Source organism: Aythya ferina, assembly GCF_964211825.1.
Source record: "Aythya ferina genome assembly, chromosome: 4".
Lineage (NCBI taxonomy): Eukaryota > Metazoa > Chordata > Aves > Anseriformes > Anatidae > Aythya > Aythya ferina.
In genome coordinates, this window is record NC_140300.1 from 11,502,298 (window position 1) to 11,527,160 (window position 24,863).

At 36.1% G+C, this 24,863-nt stretch overlaps 1 protein-coding gene across 12 annotated transcripts in view; it reads right to left on the bottom strand.

The window, feature by feature from the left end:
• The window catches only part of SORCS2 (sortilin related VPS10 domain containing receptor 2), a gene marked incomplete at its 5' end in the record, with an annotated part of 570,927 nt that overhangs the window by 45,951 nt on the left and 500,113 nt on the right, over positions 1–24,863 (bottom strand). For all 12 annotated transcript variants that reach the window (XM_084517076.1, XM_084517072.1, XM_084517073.1 and 9 more), the window contains 5 exons: positions 3,801–3,908; positions 4,994–5,085; positions 12,376–12,452; positions 22,735–22,837; positions 23,738–23,884. In XM_084517076.1, coding sequence (XP_084373202.1) covers positions 3,801–3,908; positions 4,994–5,085; positions 12,376–12,452; positions 22,735–22,837; positions 23,738–23,884 — 527 coding nt within the window. The remainder of the gene's footprint in view (positions 1–3,800; positions 3,909–4,993; positions 5,086–12,375; positions 12,453–22,734; positions 22,838–23,737; positions 23,885–24,863) is intronic.

Sequence of the window (24,863 nt, forward strand, 5' to 3'; positions counted from 1 at the left end):
TCTAACAGTTGTCTTCACTTCCTTTACACCATTGTAAAATCAACAAAAAATGTAGAGTGGGATCATACTAGTAAAATGGATGAAAGTGATGTCACATTCAAACTGCAGTCTGTTATGCATCAAGATCATAATTCAGCATATTTTTCTAATTCCCCAAAAAAACATAACAGAGGTCACATTATCAATGGCCTTCCTAAATTGCAACTACAAAAGTGATGAATACTTCCATGTGCAAACGTAGACACCTGCCTACATAAAACAACTGCATATAAACAGTGCTTGTGTACGCAACATAGCATGTGCAAATATGCTTAGACACTTATGACTTAAGTGCTTTTAACTACAAACACGTGCATATACTTAATGCACTAAAAAGAAGAGCTTTTCTTTTTTTCTTCCCCTCCCCTTCCCCCGGTTTAGCTGCCAAAGTGAAAAATGAGGGGAGGAAACAATTTTAGTTGAAATTGAACCAAGATATGTTTTTTCACGTTCCCTGCCCCCCAAAAATAATAATTGCCAATCATTCTTTTATGCCAGAACATCTTGGTTTCAGCTCTTTTGGGGAAAAGGAAAGGAAATGAATGCGTAGGTTCTGAGAAGTGCTGGGGAGGAGCAGGATGAGCGCCTTTCCATTTTATCCAAAGGTTCAGTGGCTTCGTGATGTTTGTGAATTACCTCCAACATTTTTTTCCATCTATTCAGTAAAATCCTGTCCAAGAACAATCTTTTAGCTTGTAACCCGTTTGGAAAAAAATGTAGATTTAATGCCTAGCCTGATGCCTTATGCAGAAGTAAATACAGGGTGGACTATGAAGAAAATAGATTAATTTAAGGAGAAACATATGGCATTATAAAGCATAGTTTTGCATCAATCAAATCTCTGGTGTCATCTTAGATAAAGATCAAATCAATCTGTGTAATTTACTATATTTTATAATTAATTCTTTAGCTAATATTTTTTTTTTCTACTCACATATTTAAAAAGCAGAGGTCTTTTATTTATTACAGATTGGAAATTCTTCATTCAGATTTCACCTGGCTGAGCCAGAGTAAATAGTGTATGGTCACCTAAATAGGAGGAGGTAATGCCTTCATTTTAAAAGCAAAACATATCTGAGCAACACTTATTCAAATTGCACTCAGACAAGAAATCAGATGGCTGCAAATAAAACCTAGAACTCACCTTGGGAAATCAGCTACTTTCTTACATATTGAGGTTTTATCTACTATTTAGTCACCCTTTTTTAAGGGTTACAGTAAAAGGTTATAAAGGTTATTCTACACAAGATCTTAGGAAAAAATCCCTAAAAAAAAAAAAAAAAAAAAAACAATTGTCCATAAGGAAGATTTTGATTCTACCTGACACAAAGAAAAGAAGGCCTTTTATGTAACCTCCTACTAAAACTGAAGTACCATGGTTATTGTGCTGACTGGATTTACATTGCAATCTCAATAACCTGGTTTGGGTAATGCTTCCAGAAGCTGAATTGTGCTTAAGAAATAATTTTTACAGATTTGAAACTTTCATTATATGAACTACATCCTTTGAAGAGGAACAACAATATTTCAGAAACACACAATTCTTCCTTTTTCCACTAAGTTGGGCCATCACTCAATCCAGTGTTATTATGTTGCTTTTTTTTTCCCCACAAAAATAGTATGTTGTGAAACGTAAGATTGAGTTTCAGTAAATTTCACTCTTAAAGAATTTAGAGCAAAGTAAAATCTACTAGAATGTGTACTATTTTGATGAATTTAACATATATCAATTAGTTGAGACAATATCTGAACATACCTTACTTATTCGTTTAGCAGTAAATGGTGGATTTGAGCTCTTCATTTAGAAAATGAATTTACACAGAATTATTTTCCTAAACTGTATGAATACTTTACTGCTTAAAACTCCTAAAACTCTTCACTAGGTCTATTGCAGAGCACAATGGAATAAAATATATTTTCCTTGGCATTTGACAGTACATATTTTGAATACTGCAGGGGATGTGGGTGAATGATTTTGATTAATGTCGACTGGCAGATGACAATTCAGTTTTCTGAAAACTTTTGACAAGTCAACAACATTTGTTTTTTCTGTTTTTTGGAGAAAACACAAAACTTTCTGAAATGAAGACTTGAGGTAACCATGTTCATATTCCCCTGTTGCTTCAGTAAGCTTTCCAGACCACGTCATTTTGGATAAGTTAGGACAGAAGAGAATTCTAATAACCTGTCTTGCAGGGGACTTTCAGTGTCCCAGTCACCATGATGGAGAACAGGAAATCTCTTAGACACAGTGCTACTGGGTCCCTTTACGCCTTTCCCAGATAATGTTGTTGTTGTTTTTTAATACAAATTAGAAATGTAGAAGGAAATCCCTAACCTAATTTCAGATGGATGATTGCAAAAAAGGTGTTGTGTTTTTTTAACATGAGGTCTTTGGCTATCCATCCAGATATTTAAATATATTTTCACAAAATCACTGTTTTTTAACAAAAAACAAAACAAAACAAACAAACATACTACAACCACAACCAACACCACCAACAAAAAATATCAAACAGCATATAGTCATCACATTCTTTTCTATCTGCCAGTAAGTACAGTTTAGTATAAGCTTTTGATCCCTGAACTTCCAATGAAGGCAGTAGAAATCCTTCATTCAGAGTTGTAAGTATCTCTGTGTGGAATATATTATACCATAAAAAGCTGTGCTTGAGAGAAGAGTAAGATGCTGGAATAATGCTGTTCTTCTCAGATCATACAAGTTAAAATGGAAGAGAAATGAATGGGATAGTGGAGAAAGAAAGAATGGACTACCAGTATGCCAAAGTCACCCCTGTGCACTATAACATTGTGAACATGGCACAACACTTTTAAGTACATTGAGAAGTACATTAAGCACTTTTTTTTTTTCCTCCCTTGGGGAAAAATGCTACTGGTGCACATTAAAGGCAGTCCTGTTTCTAATTCATAGGAGAAAAAAGTGTGTCATGAGCACACTGAGCTCCAATATAAAGTGTTGCACAAGCTGTTCTAACTGATAGGAGCGGGCCTATCATCCTGCACATCTCTGAGTGCAGGAATATTTTTTTTCTTGAATTCCCCTTTACTACTGCAGTCAGCCTGTCCCTTTCTCTAATTGGCAGGTGTTTTTTTACTCTCAGACACTTGTAACAATTAGCATTTATCCTGAGACAGAGCAAAACCTGCAGCTCAGATCCAGCTGTCCTGAGCTCTTTGGAAAAAAAAGACAGACAAATGTGGGCTTGAGTTGCAGAATCTGGTTGTTTAAACTCTATTTGCAGCATATGCCTCAGCCACTGCACAGAATTAAAGCATGTATTTGTTAGCATAGTGTTTGGTTTCATACAGTAATGCAGTTATTAAGACAACAATATAGTTGTTTACACTGTGAAGACAATTTTCACAAGAAAGGATTGATATTTAACACTTTTAAAGTCTGCCTAAGAATCTGTAGAAAACAGAAAAAATGCAAGCTATAGTTATTTTTACCTATATTTCTCAGATTTAGATCTGTAATCCTACTATTCCACACCTTCTGGTTGCAACTATGTGAAATCTCACACAAACAGAACTCTTCATCTTTACAATCTGAAATATTGCACTCAGGTAACTTCAAAGACAAGCTGTGTAGTAGGACTATTTGGATATGATCAGGCCTGTGTGACTGCAGGAAGCAAAAGCAGTTACTCAAGGACTATTTCAAACATCCACAATTTAAAAACTGCTCAAGTGCATATTGAGAGAGAGCCCTGAAAAAACAGGTGAAAACAGAAACCTACGTCATGACCAGTGTTTCATCTCCAGGTTCACTTAGCAATCCATCTACGAAGACGGAAGTGCTGGTAAAATTATGTGTACTCCAAGTCTGGCCTTCATCTATGCTGAACCTGTTGAAAAGCAGAAATGGTTTTAATTTACAAGTATTATATAAATCAGAATTCATACACTCAAAAAAAAAAAAATCTCATAAACTCTAAAGCCATGGATTTACAATCACCAGAAGACAGTTTGCATGGGTAGTATATCTCATTAATGTGCTAGTGGCTTACATTATTAGGAAGCGTATAATAAATTTGTAACAACAGTGGAAATTCTAAGGCAAATAAAAAACAAATTCTGCCAAACAAACAATCTTGCTACTTTGTAGGTTTAAGAGTCAGTAATTTACACTCCATTCTTTCTAGTAGTCCCCAGGCTGGAGACCTGTTAAGCAGAGGTCATTGAAACATAAGTAGGGAAAACAGCTCAATTGCTAAAACACGTGGGATGTTCAATAACTCCAGGCACCATGATGATGGCCCCTCACAGATATAACTATCCTTTAATTTTTTTTTTTTAAAGGTGCTGAATGATCAGCAAAATGCATTTCAAATAGTCTCTGCACCCAGAGCTTATGACTCCAATTCTCTTGTCTTGTGTACTTTTCCTCCTTTTTTTGTACTCGGATGGTTAATGATGGCTTTTACTCCAGCAAACTAAGTGTACAGCCATGATCATATTAGTGTAGGGATTATTACTGAAAAATGAGCTTTATTACAGTATGAAAGTAATATTCTGACTGGATACCTAAGCCACATATGCACAACAGGCAGAATATCAGTGCCATGCACTGCTGGTACAAAAAAGTAGCAGACAATAATCATACTGAACATGGTTGTACTTTAGAGTTCCATGCTGTACTAATCATGCTTGTACTTTAGAATTCCAGGCTAGCTTTTTAAGCAAACTAAAAAGATCTACGCTGATGCAAGAAAATCTTGTTATAATTAATGCATTATGTCATGTCAACAGCACAATGAAGTAATCTTTAAGAAAACATCCACCTGAATTCTGTCAACTTAATTAATGTTAAATTAAGTTGACTCCACTTGCATTTCATACATGATTACATTGAAGCGTTCATCTTAAACTCTGAACTTTGTCTGAGGCATTGAATACACAATAGTTCTACTCTAATTGATTGTAGGATTACTTGAGTATTTTAAGTGGGATGGAGGTGTCTTTGATAGCCACGATAACTCCACCATGGTCCAGGTACAAGATATGATGCTCTTCTTCAAAGACCTACAAGTCAGATAAAAAAAAAGGCCAACTAAGCAAATGCACAAAACAGCAGAAATAAAATGTATGAGCAAACCAGGGTTAAAAGACTTGTATGTTTTATAATGTCCACACTTCAAACTGAGAAGGACATAAAAGTCAGTTTAACTCATACTTCCCCAGCTGTAACACAAAAGAAAGTTAAGCAGGTGAATCAGACAACGTTCAGGTTCAAATCACAGTCAGATTAAACTGTCAAAAGTTATTTTATCCCAAGCTTGTATTTCTTGCAGTGTGCATTCTGCATTCCTTCCTATTATATATCACCAAGTGACCTATCACCTCACTTCAGTATTTGCCATATTCTCTGTATCTTGTAGAATGACATGCTTTGTAATATAATTCTAAGAAAAATAGGAAAACTATTGCTGTCTGTGACTTTCTTACATGTTCTTCAGACTCCACAGAACTTGAAATAATTGGTGCTTGCATGTTTTCTGCATTTCCAGTGTCAATGATTAATTTAAATTCAAACTGTGTGTGATCTCACATGGAGGCTGCTCTAAGTTCTGAACCAAAATATATTCAATATTGATTTAATGGTATTCAAAATCTCCTAAATTCTTTTCATTTATTTTCTAGAGGCCATCAGCAGTATGAATGAATAGGTAATTATCCTCCCTTTTCCACATCCGGTATCAGTTTTAAGATATGGTTTACTTGTGTTATTAGTCTATTAAAGCTCATTTAACGTAACAGCAGGCATTAACATGCCAGTTACTACACATGCATAGCACTTAATAGATGAACATACAACCTCCTACATGCTTTGACAAACAGTGGTGAAAAACATAAAGGTTAGCTCTACTTTTCTTGTGAATAAGAAAATACAGACAACAACACTAAATGCTTTTTTTTTTTTTTTTTTTTTTTTTTGATATTATAGAATGCTGTATTTAGAGAGTTTATCAGCAAGATTGAACTAAAGGGAGGGTGGGGGGAGTCTTTATCTGTCATTCACAATTACTTCAAAAATAGCAAGCATTTAATTTGGATTTGGAATTCAGTCTTCCTCTCATCTAGTAAGAGTATATTTTATGGGAATCCTAGGACTTCAAGTGACTGATCAGCTGTTCAGTATTGCCAATTTACTGGCAACATCCTGATATGAAGCATTTACATTCCTGTCTACTTGTTCCACAAAGCTGCATATTTTAGAAGAGAATACAGTAAAAGGCAGACATTAATTTCAGACACGGTTCAAGAGGACGAGATCAGTTGGACAAGCAAGCGGAGTTTTGATCCTCCTATAAACTTTGTTTGAACTACTGCTTAAATCAAAAAGAAACAGCAATACCAGAACATCAAGTCTCCAAAAGCTTCACCTTCATACTGAAGATAAAGGAGGCTGGTATCCACATGACTTCATCCAAATCAGATTTTCCCAGAAAAGCACCATAGCAATTCCTAGAGAACCATTTCAGTATGTCAGCTTTACCCTACTTCCACATAAACTATGGCACACTACAAGGCACAGTGGACACATTAATACCATGTTTATACCATGCTCTTCTTGCACACATTACAAACATTTTATAACCAAAATGTATGAAATTCTTTCATCTTCAGCAAATCAAAATGTATTAATAAATTCATGCTTGTGGAGATCAGTACAGAAGTAAATATTTATCTCTACTTTTTAAAACACCTAAAAACAAAAGTAAAAAAGTAAAAACTCATAGGTTGAGATAAAGACAGTTTAATAGGAAAGAAAAGAAAGGAAAAATAATAAATAATAATAAGAAGAAAAGAAAATACAAAGGAAGTGATACACAATGCAATTGTTCATCACCTGCTAACTCATGCCCAGCCTGTCCCTGAGCAGTGCCCCCCCCCCCCCCCCCATTTATTTATTTTTATCTGTTTGTTTGTTTAGCACAATGCCATATGGCCTGGAACATCCCTTTGGTCAGCCTGGGACAGTTGTCCCGGTTCTGTCTCCTCCCAGCTCCTTGCATACCCCCAGCTTCCTTGCTGGCAGGGCAGCATAAACTGAAACATCTTTGAGTTAGTGTAAGCACTGCTCAGCAACAACTAAAACATAAGTGTGTTATCAGCATTATTCCCATCCTAAATCCAATACACAGCACAATACCAGCTAGGAAGAAAATTAACTCTATACCAGCCAAAACCAGGACAAAAGGGTTTATGTAAAGATGGTCCTGGTATCAGAGCTGAAGTCAAAATCCAGGAATAAGTAATACGCATATTCACAGTCAGCCATTAATTCTGTCCTATGCCTCTCCACTAACTGAAGTCAGGTAATATACTTATTATGACCCTAACAAGTAGCCAGCCACTACAGAACTTGATTATTATAGTCCATTTCTACATCTTTCCTTCTCTGACTTGATGACAAAGTTCTCCAAAAAAATCAATGTCTTTTATCTCCCTCTGCTCTCTCTGTTTGTTCCTGTGTCTATTGTAACAACTTCAGCTGCTATTTCAGGCCAGGTTATCAATTGGGAGCAATTAAGAGATCTCCATTAAATAAATGAAACACGTTTAAATGATCCAAGAAAAATTTATTGCACACAATTTTACTCTGTGATGCCTAAGTTTGAAAAGTAACCCAAAATACCTGAAGTCACTTTCATCTCATTTTTAAGATGTCTGCAGGAAAAACAAACAAACAAACCAAAAACACAAACACCTAATCTCACTTAAACAAATACATTCCAAATTACTTTGATACAAAAAGATTATGAAGCAGTGGACTGCAGATTGGGATATAGATTCAGTTCCTAGACACGCAATAGACTTTCTTTGTCATCTTAGTAGGTTGATAGAGCATTGTGGTTCCACTAGATACTTCCGCAGCAGATCCACCATGAAAGTTTTTTTATTCTTGTCTTTTATTTAAGCCATTTCTTCATAGAATCATAGAATGGCTCAGGCTGGAAGGGACCTTAAATATCATCTAGTTCCAACCCCCTGCCATGGGCAGGGATGCCACCCACTAGGTCAGGCTACCCAGGGCCTTGTCCAACCTGGCCTTGAACACCTCCAGGGATGGAAAATTCAGAGCATCTCTGGGCAACCTGTTCCAGTACCTCACCACCCTCTGAGTGAAGAATTTCCTCCTAAACTCAAATCTAAATCTCCCCTCTTTTAGTTTAAAACCATTACCTCCTGTCCTCTCATTGTCTGCCCAAGGAAAAAGTTGTTCTCCATCTTCTTCTTTAAGCCCCCTTTAAATACTGAAAAGCTGCAATAACATCACCCCAGAGCCTTCTCTTTTCCAGGCTGAACACCCCCAGCTCTCTCTCAGCCTTTCTTCATAGGAGATGTGCTCCAGCACTCTGATCATCTTTGTGGCCCTCTGGACCCACCCTAACAGCCCACATCCTTCTTGTGCTGGGCACACCAGACCTGGCTGCATCACTCCAGGTGGGCCATCACAAGGGCAGAGCAGAGGGGCACAATCCCCTCCCTCCCCTGTGGGCCACCCCTCTGTTGATGCAGCCCAGAATGTAGTTGGCCTTCTGTGCTGCAAGCACGCACTGATGGTTCATATCGAGCTTTTCATCCACCAGAACCTTCAAGTCCTTCTTGGCAGGGCTGTTCCCAAAGAGTTCCACCCATTCTGTATTCATGTCTGTGATTACCTCAACCCAGGTGCAGTTCAACTTCCACTTAGACTTGTTGAACCTCATTAGGTTCCATATGGGCTCACTTTTCAATTTCTTCCAAAAGCCACTCTTACTCTGCCCTATTTCAAACACAGTGTTGTTAACACATGCAGTTGAAATAGCAGTGGCAGCCATAATGTGAACATAAACTATTTCTTTAGAAAAAAAAATAAACATACTTGTATTATACATAAGGTCATTCTTAACATTTAGCAGAGCATCATAAAATTTCATAAATCAGGACTGAAAAAACAGGTCCCACAGGGAAAAACAATGTTTAAAACCTTTACGTTCTAAAATGTGTTCAAAGATGCTGCATTGCTCCCAGGACGTGAGATTTATTTATCTATCTTATTCACTATCATTAACACATTTTACGATATTGTTTTCCTGGTCTAATAGATGGAGAAATCTTCCAAATAGACATATCTATCCCATGAGTTCACCTTAGGCTACATCTTCATGGTTCACTTAAGATGATCTAAGCCCATGTAGTTCATAACGTCAAGGCTAGATTTCCTTTTCTCGCATACAATCCAGATCACTGCCACTGCATGGACATTTAAGTTACTTGTCAATTGGCTCCTAAACCTCTGCTGTTTACAGTGCCATTTTGTACTGTACACCATTACAAATTTCATTTTGCTATAAAATGTTATACAGTAAAGCAATAGTGTTTTCAACACAAAAGTGCTTTCGAAAGATGTCAATAAGCAACTCCAGCATCATACGTCAGAAAGGCAGGAGAACAATTGGAACCAACTCAATTTGTATTGTCACTGATGAGATTTTTTTTTTCCTTTTTTTTCCTGTTTATCAAAAATATTTACTTAATTTTACAAAACTCTTGTTTGGGCATTTTTATTTCTGCCTATCAATGTTAGCTGTACATCCTGCCATGAATGGTACTCATAGTAGGTCATCCTGAATTCCCATGTAACATTACAATACACAAGTTATGGAAATACAGGTTCAGTTGAAATCGTTCCAAGTGTATAAAATCAGTTAAGAAATTGAAGGAAAATAATGAATAGATTTTCTTTAACCTAGAGATGTACTATAAATTCAGTAACTTAGGGACTGGTCCCTGTTACAAATCACAGACTGAATCTGAGTCAACAATGCAATGTTAGTGCAAAAAAGAGAGATCTTCTGAATTAAGGTGACAGAAATGCTAAGACACTAATGGCAAACATTTAATTCTGTTTAGTAATGATAAAATTTGTAATTTTGCATCCAGTTTTACCATGCTCCAGGGAGAGCCATCGTATTGGATAGTCCAGCTGATGAGCAACAAAGGGGAAAAGCAGTTTAGAAACTAGATCCATCAGGAAAAGAAGGCTTTTCTTCCAGAGGGCAGGAGAAAAAAAAGAAAAAAAAAAAAAAGGAAACCAACCAACAATAACCTGTGCTATGGATAGACATGATAATTGCCTTTCAACATCTGAAAGGTTATTTAAAGCTGACAGGAAACCACTGCTCTTCAAAGACAGGAATAAATCAGCTTACCTTGCAAAATTTATGAAACTGCAAGAACAACCACAAAAAGCAAGGATATGCAAAGCAGCACAAAAAGCAGCTTATGTTAAATACTCAGAAAAATCTATGAAGAACGGTGAAACAGCACATAGGTAGATTGCAGAATCTCCTACAGTGAAGGATTAACAAATAGATCTGGCAAATCTCTGTTAAAGATGTTTCTGGTACGTTTGATGTTGCTTCAGAGCAGGTGGTTGAATTACACAATCTTTGACCTTCTTCCCTGTCCTATATTCCTATAAGTCTCAGTGCCAATATTGCTCTGACTTCAGGAAAGCTTTTATTTAATTCCTTGAACTACCCTTTCTCCTAGGTTCTTTATATTTACTTTTCTATGTTGCTTTTTCACTCTACACAAACACAGATAGCTTTTCTTCTAGTAGAGTTTGTAGACAGCTCTGCAATGTCATGTGTGGAGCGTGAGAAAGGTGCTGGGCACTTACCAACCATTGCCACAACGTTTCTAAGCCAGTGACTTAAAACCACCTTAGGAATTGTAACAAAACATGAACTTCACTCTCATTTTACCAGCACAAGAGCCCTGTAGTTTACTCTCTAAATAATTCCCATATCATCTCACTTGAATGTAAATTTTTATTTTGATCACAAATATCGAGTAAGTTCTTCCAAAGGCTTCATAGCATCTTTAATTAAAATCAAGCAGGCAATGGTGTCATAATGAGGAACAGTTTGTTGCTGGTTTTACAGCTTGAATAGTCATCTTAAGGTCAAGTTCCATCGCAGATCATTTGCCTGAGTGCCTCACAAATAAAAGCAGCAAAAATATGAAATTGATCATTTTTTCTCTTTCCTTCTTATTTTTCACCCCATCAAGACTATAGAACTCTGGAAAATTGTGATGATAAAATATTAGAGAGTCCTCTGTTAAGACTTAGATAACACAGTACAGGCTGTAAATCCTGGAAGGCTTTTGCATTTAACCACCTATTTATCATCTGCTGGAATTCAAGAAAGATTTTGGCATAAAATCTCATCTTTTAAAACTCAAAGGACATTATCATGACAAAAATAATATATTTCTTTTAAAAAGCCCTCCTGTGGAGTATTAATGGCACCCTGAAATAGCAATCTAAGAAAACGTCTGTATTTTGCTCTTTTTATCTCAAAATTCCTGAGGTCAATAACACTAGTGCTAGTGAGAGCGCTTGCACACCTACTTGTACTTATAACACAACTAGATCTTAATTCATCTGAACACTAAAAGACCATTTTAACAGAAATCAAATGACTTTTTGATGCACTTTGGTGCTTTGAGGGCTTTTTTTTCCTTCTTTTTCTGAATATACATCAGAAGTAGTTCACAGAACTTCATCATGTCTTATGACCATTACTGTTGTTGATATTTACACTCAAAAAGAATATATTCCTATGATTAATCGTTGCTGATACAGAGCAATTTATGATAAAATGAATAACAAAGGTACAATGCTTAAATCAACACTAAGAACTGGAAGCATAAGACATCCAAAAATCAAATGCCATTTCAACTACTACAAGACTGTGATGTTATTTTAAAAATACTTTAATGTTTGTAGTCCTATAACTGATTAAATCATACTAAAAAAATGAAAAGTTTTTTTTTTTTTTTTTTTTTTTTATCTGTTCAATCTCTTTTTGCTTTCTCACCTTCAATGGAGAAAAAAGTTTAAGCTTAAATACCAGTTTTAACTGTGAAGCAGAAAAATGTCCCCCTTTCTACCCAAACCATGTCTTTCAGCTTGGAATATTTGTACTGCAAGATTTAGCCCAAGTCAACTTCATCATTAGCATAGGAAGATTACTGAAACTATGAAAAAAACTAAATGTATGTTTCTTATGCAATGTATTTGCAAGCTCTGTAAAAAGAACAAAATATTTGTTTCAGTGGAACCTGACAGCCTAACCAATTAGAGTCTTTGTAAATCACCTCTTTAATCTCTCAGTTTCCAAGTGAAAGGGGAATAATAATAGCCACCTACCTCAAAAGAGTGGGTGTATGAAAATAAATTTATCATTATAAAATACATCATATTAGTTAAATTAAAAATATTTCCTGTTGCCTTTGACTAGTTCTGTTTCCTACCTGACGCCACGTATTCCCACAGTCAGATGTGATGTACATTTCTTCTTTATACTCAACCAGCTGGGACCCCAGGTTACCTGTCACAAAGGAGAAGGAAACAAGAGTGGCACCCAATTAACAAGACATTGGATCCGGTTCTGACACTAGTCAGAGCAAGAATTAAACTTAGATGATTGGTAGAAATGCTTATTCTAGTATCAATAGATATAGCCTCTTAAAAACATATATGCAACCTTTTTTTTTTTTTTTTTTTCAACAGTGCTAGATGTATATAGGTGGGAGCAATGAAGTTTAATTGTACTAAAACACAGGCCAAAACAACATTTTATTTTTTTTCCAGCATGCTTAAAAAATTGATACTAGAACATATATTTAAGATGCAAGTGTGAAATGTGCATCAACTCAGAATCCCTACCTTAATCGCATTATGTAAAATTATTCATACTGAAGTGTTAAAATAAAAAATGTTTTATCTGCATGACTTTATGGAAAAAAAGGATAAATACTCAGGATAAATATGTAACACTGAAAAGTGGGGATGGGATCTGAAAGGCACTGTAAATGCAAGTCTCAAGCAGAATTACTTGATTTACTTAAGTATTCACCAGGAAGCTATGGAATATTTTTAAAAATAGCACTGAAGAGCAGCAGATAGCAAACAGAAGTATTGAAACAAACTTGTGAAACAAGATCTTAGAAGGTGCAATCCCAAATAGCAAGATCTCCATCTTTTAACATGTTTTGTTTCAAACTGCAAACTACTGAATCACCAGACAGCTGTAGTGAAAAAATCATAGCATGATATTCCTTCTAAATGATGTCCTACAGGGGATTTTGACTTAAATATATGGTTTGCATGTTTTTGCAGTAAAAAGAAAGGCAAAAGTTACCAGATCCTCTTAAGCAGAAGAGATGAGGAAGCAAAACACTTGAGATTAGATTAGCAGTATGAAATTTCATTTGTGTTATATAAATAGCTGTTTTTTACCACCAAAACAGATCTGTCTTGGCAGAGCGTAGTCATTAGTGCTGAAAGGTTCCAGAGAGGAATGACTCTGCTCACTGCTCAAAACACACACTCTATTTAGACCATCAAGACTGCATGTGTTTCATTACTTAAAAGTTTAACTACATTATTTAACCATGCATACAGCCTAGATAAGATTATGCTACTTTTTATGTAGGATCAGCAAATTTATAAAATGCTGTTCATTTCCTTCAACTGTATCAACTGTTTTAGAAGATGCTTCTTGCTTTTTCCTCTTCCCATCTAATGCCATGTCCTCAATTTATTGAATGGTTCAACAAAGATTTAGTTGGTTGTGTCAATTTGAAATAAAACCCGTTCCTGTAAGCCATTAGGAGATTTGATAAGGTCGGTATAGTATGAATGAAGGTGATGGGGACTGAATACTCATCTAAGAACTGGGCTTGTATGGATGAAGTGTGTATATATATATCAGCTTTTCAGTACTTAAAGGGGGCTTATAAAAAAGATGGAGCGACTCTGCTCAATCAGATAATGACAGGACAAGGGCAAATGGATTTAAACTAAAAGAGGGGAGATTTAGATTAGAGATTAGGAAGAAATTCTTCACTCAGAGGGTGGTGAGGAACTGGAACAGAAGCTGTGGATACCCCATTGCTGGAGGCATTCAAGCCCGGGTTAGATGAGGCCCTGGGCAACCTGATCTAGTGCGTGGCATCCCTGCCTATGGCAGGGGGCTGGAACTAGGTTATCTTTAAGGTCCCTTCCAACATGAGGCCTTCTACAGTTCTATGATTAAACCAGTAAGATTAAAAATGTGCCAAAACCAATTTAGACTCAAAGTGCATAGATGACCCTCATGGCTGCTACTGGATATGACAGCAGCTGTACCAAGCCAGAAGGAAAAAGAAAAAGAAGCAGGTAATTGCAGAGTAAACAGCCCCTATTCCTTCCTTAAAAAAATCACTGTCTTCAAAAATGGCCCAGCACCATGTCAGCATTAAGGCCATGGGGCCTCACCAGGAGGCTTCACCTTCCCACAGCTCTCTGCCAACTTGGTCCATGCAGCTGGGCTAGTAAGGGCAATCACTTGGCTTCACAACGAAGTTATTTCTTACACATAAGGCTGTCTGGATTTAAGAAAGGCCCCATGATACCAGCATTCAAAATGAAACCTCAGTGACAGAAACAACAGTAAGTTGCAAACACATTTCACATAGGCAGAACTTCCAGTTTAAGAAAAAAAAAAAAAAAAAAAAAAAAAAAAAAAAAAAACACAAAGCAAGCAAAAAACAATTAAACATTTTAAACTCCTGAATAAGAAACTGTCTTGAATAAGACAGATGTAAAATGAAAGCTTCACATTTGAGTTCAGTTATATTTCCTCCTAAATTTTAAGTTTATTTAAAAATATTTGTTTTATAGCCATTTTCACTTTATTATCACTTTGAATCTTAAAAACCCATGTCAACAAAGATCAGGAAGGTTGATCTGATTTTCCCGAGTCTTGAAGCTCTCATAGGGAAGTAGGACGAGATTCTATCAGTTTTGTGTAGCAAAGATCAGTCTGGCCACTAGAAGGGGGTGTGAATGAGAAAATATCTTCTCAGGATTTGTAGGAAGGGAAGGCAGATTTGACTTGCTGTTTAACCAAAATATATATTTCTTTACTCTTTTGCTATTCTCATTTTCATTATTCACTATTCTTACTTTCCTTATACAGTTTTCATTGGCATATGCTCCTGTAAATGCTTGTGATTCTGTAATTACAGAACTTTTTCTTTGGGATAGCTGGAGATTTATTTTCTTGCTAGGATGTAATGTGTTGCTTTCAGTCTACACCTTTCTTTGCACAGATACCTTTTAATGATTGCATTGTTAGTTTTGCTCTTGGATAAATGCCAATTATTCTGTTTTTACCTTTTAATGAACTCACATGCGTAGATCTTTATATTGAGAAGTGATATGGAGCTGCACCTTAAAAACTGCAGTGGTAAATTGCCTTAGCTAATGGAGAATTAGTCTGTAAACTAAACATCATCAACTTCTGCTTCATTAGAAAGCCTTTTACATCCAGCTGATACGCTAATGAGAAAGATATTAGCAAAAGCTTTGTAATTGCAGCTCTGTAACAAGACAGATCTGACTTCTCCTAGCTTTGTTTTTACCTTTATTGTCTTTTCTTGGTAAGTGAACAAAAGACGTTGGACTCAGTTGTACTTACAGAGAAGTGCCATTCTGTCAAAAAACACAACTGATGACAAACTTGGCATGAAGGCTGGTGTGCTACTCTGGGGAAAGGCTCTGCTCTTTGACCTTTAAAAGTAGTCCATCCCCAGGTCAAAGGTAAAAAAAAAAAAAAAAAAAAAAAAAGTGATGCCTGCAGTGACTTCTGATTGTTGATGTAATAATGCTCTATGCACTAATGAAGGCTGTAATTTTCACTAACTCCAGATTTTTTTTTAAGAAGTGATTCCATTAATTTTTGCAAACTTTATAAAGTCAAGTCTGCACGCACGTAAGAAAACTCTTTTCAATTTATTTACTCTTTGCTATCTGGTAGCTATACAATGGGTACTTGTTGAAAAACAGTGTTAGTGGACTGGGAAGGAAAAAGCAGGAGAAATAGCAAGCAGGAAACCTGCATCACAAATGGAGACAAGTTCTTCAAAAACAAAAAAAAACTTAGTGGACTCATCACAGTTTTGTTTTCAAACCCTTCTATTTAATCTATGTCACAAAAGAGCTAAGAGGTCTGTATTTAAAGTGTTACATTGATTTAACTTTTTTTTTTTTTTCCTATATTCTAGTAACATGCAACTTCAAAGATACAGCAGATTGCTATTTTTGAGTGTACACTTTTACTTCAAGGCTCTAGCTACTTCACAGTGTGTCACATTACTGAATTAAACTAGCTAACTAGACAAAGCATACATAATAGCACCCCGTAAACTCCTTTGCAACAGCTCCAATTCACTTCAAACAAAATGCAGAAAAAATCCTGACATAACAACATTGCAAACAAATGACGGCAAAGTCATACAAGCACTCGGAAAACACAGCTGAAACATTCTAAAATTTTTCTTGCTGTATCTGAGTGGAATTATGAACCATATTTGTGTTAAGTGTGGCAGCCAGTAACATAAGCATTCTGTTTCTCACATTCTGCATCACAATCAGGTGATGCAGAATGTGAGAAATAGCCAAATTATACTCAGCCCTAAGACTAGAATCCAACACTTCGAAGACATCAAATGTCTTACCCCCCGAAGAGCAGTTCATTAGTACCGTTCTGCTACCCACCACACACTGATATGTCCACACAGTAACGCAATCCACAAACATCACAGTAAGCTGGTGAATCATGCCAAAATCTTTATTATAGCTGTAAAAATCTGAAGTAACTCTTCAGGTGTGCCACTACAACATGGAAGCCTTTTATCATTTTATTGGGTCTGTGTTAGATCTCAAAATCTGAGGTATCCTGAATTGCACTCAATATCCTGAGTGCAATTCAAGTCCATACTGGAAAAGTTCCTGCATCTGGTGTAGGTAACAAACTTTAGACTATGTTAGCCAGAGCTATGATTGGTATCATTCTAATGTATTTTTTTTGCTGATCTAAATGGCCTGAAAAATAGTCTGACTCACATTTTGCCTCCTAATCTTAAAATTTTCACCTGTGGTACAGAACCTTCTCAAACCTGGGTTATTTTGTCCTTTGCAGCTAAACGAGAAAATAGAAAAGATGACCCTTCAATGACTGAGACTGTGTGTTTCAACTTCGCTTTCTGCATTTCTCATTCAATTTTCAATGTATTGCCTCATCTTTTATTCCTAATGACCAGGTGGCATTACTGCAAACTACACACATACATTAAATAAGGGATCATCCTGCAGCCCTGAGGCCAACTGGCATCACTTGCCCACGTTCATACTATATAACACAGCCCAGGGTCTCACCAGGTGCTATTGCCTTGGTAGATGTTCTTTTTTTGTGTGTGAGGATTTTCTGGTTGTTGTTTTGTTCATTTGTTTTGGTTTTGGTTCTAATTACCTAAAAGAGCTTGAGGTTTATGTTATAGGCCATGAAAATGGGGTGCTCATGTCATGAAACTGAGGATGTGTTATGGCACGACCCTGGTTGTGATGGATGTGTCTGAAAGTAAAAAGCCAAAGTATGACAGTTTCAGTGGGTTGTGTAGGTGAAGGGACCTAACCGTGGTAGTTTTCTTTTTTTTTTTTTTTTTTTCCTATACAATTTATCAGAAACATTCGTGTGTGTGTGCTTTCTCCCACATCACGGCCAGGTCACCATACACACTTTCACCATTCTTAACAACCTCCCCAAAAGCTTTTGCTGCCAACAGAACCAGGATATTGTGCTAGAGACTCTTGGTGTTAGCCAGTATGGTTCCGCTGTTATGTTCGGACAACTTGTTTGCTAAATTTAGGAAACATAAGGAAACATTTTGGTAAGAATTTCAGATTTATTTTATTTTTTATTATTAAACACAGTCTTCTTTCATCTCTGCTATTTGCATTCTTAAAAACCTTTTCAAACTGTGATTTGGGATATAGTAAATCTTCATGACTATGCTTTCCATTTGCCTTTCCTGAACAAAGGATTAGGTAAGGTAAATGGGTAAAATCACATTCCATCCCTGCAGGGGTGGCATGCCTGAAAGCTAGGCTACAAGGTCACCAACTACTGTCCCACATATTTATCTAAGCTATTCATAATTTTGCACATCAGATTAGCAGTTGGCAGTGGTCTGATTTCTGAAAGAAAATAATGCATTTTAATGATGGCCAGTAGACAGCTAAGCTCTCTGGAATTGTGGTATAGTTGTGAAAACATATACAGACCTCAAAAGAGTTAGCTAATTAGAGTTTTTCATTGCTCAGGCATTTTGGCAGGTTCCTACTGGGTCACAGAAATATCAGAGATTAACTTCATTTAAAATTTACTACTGATTTATGTATTCTAACCACTACTTATCACTGCATTTACCCATATTTTTTATGTGATTTTAGACATGCTTACTCTGAGAAGAAATAATCCCCACATGCAACACTTTGATAATTCTTCAAATATGGAAAATCTTTTCCAGATACTTAAATTTAGCATACAGACAGATACCTGCATCAGAAAGAGGAATGCACCTTGCCTACATCACCTGTTAATTAATACATCTATAGCATCTCTGTAGTTAATGAACAAGCTAAAAATTCATGGTTTGTAAACTACCAGTCAGTGTAGACCAAGCATGTGACCAATTTGCATTTCAATGTCCCAGATAGGCTGTTTTTGCTTGGCAAACTGAAGTAGTGCTTAGCTGAGGGAGCGATTCACACAAAGTTAAGGAACATGTTGACATGAGAAAAATCTTCAGGAACTGCAGGATCTTCACTGTGAAGAGCACTAGGAAATGCTCCATCATCTCCCTGTTATCTCACCCTTTCTGAAGTGGCAGCTTGGTATGCTACTTTGGTGAAAAACTACATACATTTATTACAATGCATGCAACGTATTTGGGCCAGACATGGCAAAAAGTAAACTGAACTTTCCTCAGTTCCTCAATGTGAACTTCCTCAATTCACACAGAAGTGCAAAACTTACTGCTTGCTTGACTTGCCATCTGGATTGGAGGCTAAGCAGAGAATTATAGTAAACTAGCACCTGAAAAATCTACACTTCTCTAAACATTTTTCATAGGAAAGTCTTTCACAAGTTTATAATAAAAATTTACACATCAATTGACACACATTTCATAGCTGATGCTGTGAAAAAAAGAGAAGTTGCTGCCAAGATTAAAATGCACAAAAATAAAATGTAAATGTGAAATCCTATTACGTTTCTTAAAGGGAACAAGCCAGTTATTTGAAAGAACACTTTAATGTGCAGCTATAAAATTTAATATTATGTCTGCACAATTTAGATATATATTTATAAGCTACAAATATACATACCTCATAACTATTTATGCAACTTTAATAGAGTGCAATTTTTACTTGTAAATGTGAGTTTAAAAAGATGCAATTTTACCATTGTATTTTTGCATTTTTCCCAAATGCTCAAGGCTTTAATGCTGTTTGCCACTTAATTATTCTTTCAAGTTAAAACATTATTTAGTAGTCTCTGTCCTGTGATTTTCAAGCATAGTATCAAATCTACCCTTAAGTCATGGGTTAGGTTTTCAACTGTCACAAGCGTGTCATATAATGTTTCTATAATGTACCAATTTCATGTTAAAGGAATTTATTATTATTATTATTATCATCATCATCATTATTTTGGTTTGGCCTTTTTATTAGTAACCACACTGCTCTTATTGAGAGGAGTAGTTTCACTGCTCTTATGATTAAAAATTCTGATTTCCAGTTCTTATCCAGTTGTTTACATCATACGATAAGCATCTCTTTACTGCCATTTGTTTCTACCCCATGGTTACACTTTCAAGAAAAATCAGATTCTTTATCAGCCTTCATATTTTTTCAACTAATGAGAATCTCCATGTAAATAGAACCTCTGTTTTCATCAAATGCCAAGTAGTCCTTAGCACCTGCTCATTGGTCCTGAAAATTGATGATCAGAGTTGTACATGCTGTTATTAGTACAGTACTTTGACAGTGTTCATATTTCCCTCTCTCTGTTGGCAATTATTTACCTACTTCACCCTCAGAATCCATTCCCCTTTTCCACAGCACAACACATTGATGGTTTGTAGTCACACTGTGATCAACTGACATTCCTGGATCTTTATTATCATCTGTCATTTCCAGATGATGTGCTCTCGCTAAATCTAACAGTAAAATTGCAAGTGTGTGATGTGGCCCAAATAATCTGATTTCTATATGTGCTAAGGAACTAGTACTTCTGCTGATTTGCATGTGATTATCAATGTTGAAAATCAGTCCAGAAGAAACACAAGCTTGTTGTATATAAAGTATTTCTGATAAGAAGGTAAGTTCACAAGAATATCAGGTTTTCCAGATAAGATCAAAGGATGTGCACTGAGCATACAAATAATACAAATGCAAGTCAAAATTTGAGCTGAGACAGGTCATCTGTTTACAAGAGGCATGCAGCTTCTCTTTGAGATTTTTAAATCATCCTTCTGCTCTGTTTACAACTACATGACCTTCTACCACAGAAAGGATATACTGCCCTATTCCTGGAAATATTTTTTGTACTTTCACACCATTCTTCCCATCTTTTTAGCCAGCTGCTATGAGTGGTGGTGCCTCTACCATTTCAATTCTGTTAGAGGTTGCTCAACAAGTCAAATTTAACAAATCAGTCCAGTTCTTAATGATATCTGGATGACATTAGAAAGAACATTTCCTTATATTGAGGAAAACTGCTGTTTACCTACCAGATATGCTAAAACAAAGTCACAATGATATAATCTCATGGAATCATAAAATCATTTAGGTTTGAAAAGACCTTCAAGATCCTCAAATCCAGCCATCAACCTAACACTACCAAGCCCACCACTAAACCATGTCCCAAAACAGCACATCCACACATCTCTTAAATACCTCTGGAGATGGGGACTCCACTACTTCCCTCTGCAGCTTGTTGCAGTATCTAACTACCCCTTCCATGAACAAACTCTTTATGACATCTAATCTAAACCTCCCCTGGTGCAAATTGAGGCCATTTCCTCACACACCATCACTTACCACCTGTGAAAAGAGACTGTCACACTGCAACTGTCTTTCAGGTAGTTTTAGAGACTGGTAAGGTCTCCCCACAGCCTCCTTTTTCTCCAGAGTAAATCCCAGTTCCCTCAGCCACTCTTCATATGTCTTTTTTTTTTTTTTTTTTTTTTTTTTTTTTTTTTTTAAAGGAACTGCATTCTAGGAAGGAATTAAGGGCAAAGCATTCTTCTCCAACCTGCCATCCCTGATATTACAGGACTGTGCACTTCAAAAATACACACAAAACCCAGTCGAATGAAAACAAACCAAGATCTCAAAAATTATCAGTTCACTACATCAGATTATAATGCAAGGACAGAGAAAAAAGAAGTGGAAATAACAGACTCATTAATCAAACTGCATTGCTTAATATGCTAGTAAAAAGTGTGCAGGTTCAATATAATAAGGCTAGAAGTAAGAACCTACATTAGAATAGGAGTACCTTTATGTAAAAAGAAAATCCTTGAGAAGGAAGTTATTTTCTGAATTACTGGAATATATTAAATGTGAATTAAACACCAACTTAGATACTTCCCAGAAATGTAACTACAAAAGCACTGTACAAATTCTCAGTCTCATCCTTGTCACTAAAAACATAGCAGCATTTCCCCAGGTAGGTCTACCTCCAGTAAAATATTTTGAACCCCATTTACACTAAGAGAACACTTGAAATCTTCAGTTATATTGAAGTAATAGGAACTGTCGTTCTCATTCAACAGCAAATATGCTTGCCTTGAAATTCTTAGGAAATTTTCAGTTTAGAAACCTTTTTATAAGACACTATTATAAGCTAAAGTAAAAACAGTTATTGATTAAAAACATATATTTGTAGGAAAAGATAAGTAGTACACTTGTGAATTTCACCTAAGCATATTCTAGAACATAAGAATAATGTGATTTAAAAAACTCTTTTAACAGTTAGCATTTCAAGAATTTTGAAACAAAGAAACAGAAAATCAAAATAAATAAATAGATGAACTACAAGGGTACAAAGTAAAACAGACTTGTGATTTTTTTTTTTTTTTTTTTTTTGGAGATGAGTAGTCAATAAAAGAAATTCCACCGTAGTATTAAATTCCACTTCACAGTAACATGGTACAATACATATGTTATAATGAAGCAAACACAACCAGCATTGTTCTCAGCACTGATTATGTTGTTTTGAGGCAAAGACACATTTGCCTCAGTCACTTTATCTCTCTTTAGGTGGGAAGGTATTAACAAATATTACAAGACAAATTATCTCTATGTAAGCTTCAAGAACAAAGGCTTGGCCACTGTTTAGATTAATTTATTGAATTTGCTGGGCTATTATTCACACTGGAGGAGATGGTAAGGCTTTTCGTTTCCAGAGAAAAAGAATGCAGGACAAGTCCTTCAGCCACTGTCACTGCTTCACACTGCACTTAAGGGGAAGGAGATACTACGCAGCAGAGAGAAGTATAATGTATAGAGGCAACTGTCAGAGATCTGTCCTAGAACTCTTGGACTTAAATTAACTTGTATTAAATTGCTTGATCAAGGGATGTCACAAAGGAATATTCTGCAGGGAAAGCCTGATTTTGTTAACATTTGTAGCATTGTAAATGCTACAATCCAAAAGATTGGATCTATGCAAAAAACTCCTGCCATATTCCAGCTGTTACAAAATTCCATACATTTACCTGCCCCCATGATGAGTCCTGGTGCAGTATCCTTTGTATGGACTGTTCCTGACACATAGGGATTATCTGCCCAGCGGAGATGGAGGTGAAGGTAGCAATCAGGCTTGTAGAGGAAGAAGAAGTTGACAGGTGTTAAAAAAAAAGTTAACAATTATGTTCATATGATAATGAAAGCTCAGTCAGAGAGCAGCTTCAGCTGTGTGTCTTTATAGAGAAAGAGAATGTCTGTTTCCCATGGAGCCAAAGTCCAAACCAAAATATTAACCTAAACTAACTATCAAAAACCTCTGATGCCGTCCATAGTCCTCTGCTGTCCTCTGATAATTTCCAGAGTGATAATTTCCACTGCCTCGATAAATAAGATTTGCAAACTCAAAGAAGTCAGCATGAAATTACTGTATAAAAAAAATCCTTGTGGCAGAACTGCTTAAAAACTAACTAGCAGCAATGGCAACAATCGTTAACAACAGTCTAACAAAGAACAAATTATTATGGGTAGCTGGGACACATAAGCAAAAGGAAATAACATCCTCTTGCAAAAAGAAAGGATTTCTTTGATTCAATTAATTGTGATGTTTATTTCCAAGCAAGAGTTCCCTTTGACAAGATTATCTTGGATTAAGATGAAACAAAAACATGAAAGATGAAAACAGAAAAAGGTATTGGTAAGATAAGTTTGATTGACAATGTGCCCCTTATGCCCAGACACAACTTACTGTTGTCATGATTATCCAAAACTGAGTTGTGTGGTTGGCACACAAGAAAAATATCATCTTTGTGTCAAACTAAGCTCTAAAATATTCTGCAGTGCTACAGACAGTCATGACTCATTCTACAAAATGACTGGACTAACAGCGTACCAAACCAGTGCTCATGTCATGTAAGTAGATTTGTCTATTAGTTTAGCTAGTAAACACTGCACAAAGCTCTTGGGCTGCCTGCACTACATCCCACCCATACAAATAATCCTTGTGGACTTCAGAGAGAGGATAAGACCACTTACAGGTTTGCAGTTTGTCGGTTTGCCATTCATATCAATGTCCGGAGGGTTTAGAAAATCCCAGTCACGGCCTTTGTTGTAGGTTATTAGAGTTGTAACTTTCCCATCAATCTTCTGGTTAGCCAGAAAGACTCCTTTTACACCTCTGACCTGAAACATAAATGAGAAAGCGTTAATGACCAGCACATACACATTTTTTCAGCAAGGATTACTGCTGATCAGCTGCTCTTTTGTGGCTCTGAACTACCTCTGGTAGTTTCTCCACTAGGAAAGTGAATGATACCTTAGTGCATTATTCTATGTTACTGGCAAAATTCCCTAATACATTTCTGCATTTTTATTTTTAATGTGGACATATCTAAAACATTATTCTGCAAATTACAGAACCAATTTATAGCTGCAACATGACTTTTACACTGTAGTCATGTGACCCACATCACAGAAATACTACACAGAATGGTTAAAATAACAAAATATAATGTCCTTTAAAAAATAACATTGAATTAGGAAGCACACTTATCTATTGCAGTAAATAAATGCAGACAGATCTTCTGGGGCAGAAATAGCAAGGACTGAAATATCTTCTCAAGCATCTGAAATGATTCCAGACCCAGTCTAACTCCACAAACTCCCTCCATGGGTTTAACCTCTGGAGGGAGGTTACAGGCTTTCTTTTCCTGGGCACATTTAGTTGTTTTCTTTCAAAATTATCTGCATTAGAAAGCTATTACCACTTAGAGTGTCAAAGGTAATGCATATCATATTTTAGAAGTGCCCTTGGGAGTATTTGTACCTTAATATTTTTAGTTCTAGCATCAGCCCTGATCTTAAGAGACTTTCCTCGTATTTAATAAAAAAAAAAAAAAGTCAACAGAAAAATTAACTGCAAGAAACAAACAAAAAGCCATATGAATCTTTAATCTCATAACTCCCAATGTGCTGACAAGATATACTGGAATATCTATCCTTTGTAAGCACCCTGGGCCTACTAATGAATTACATCAGTCTTAATGCCAGTTCAGCTCCTGAGGAAGATAATACAACCAGGCCCAACAGTTCACCCTTCCCAGTGGCAGCTTCTGTATCCTTTCCCTTCCATGATTGCTAATACTACCATGGAGGTAAAACC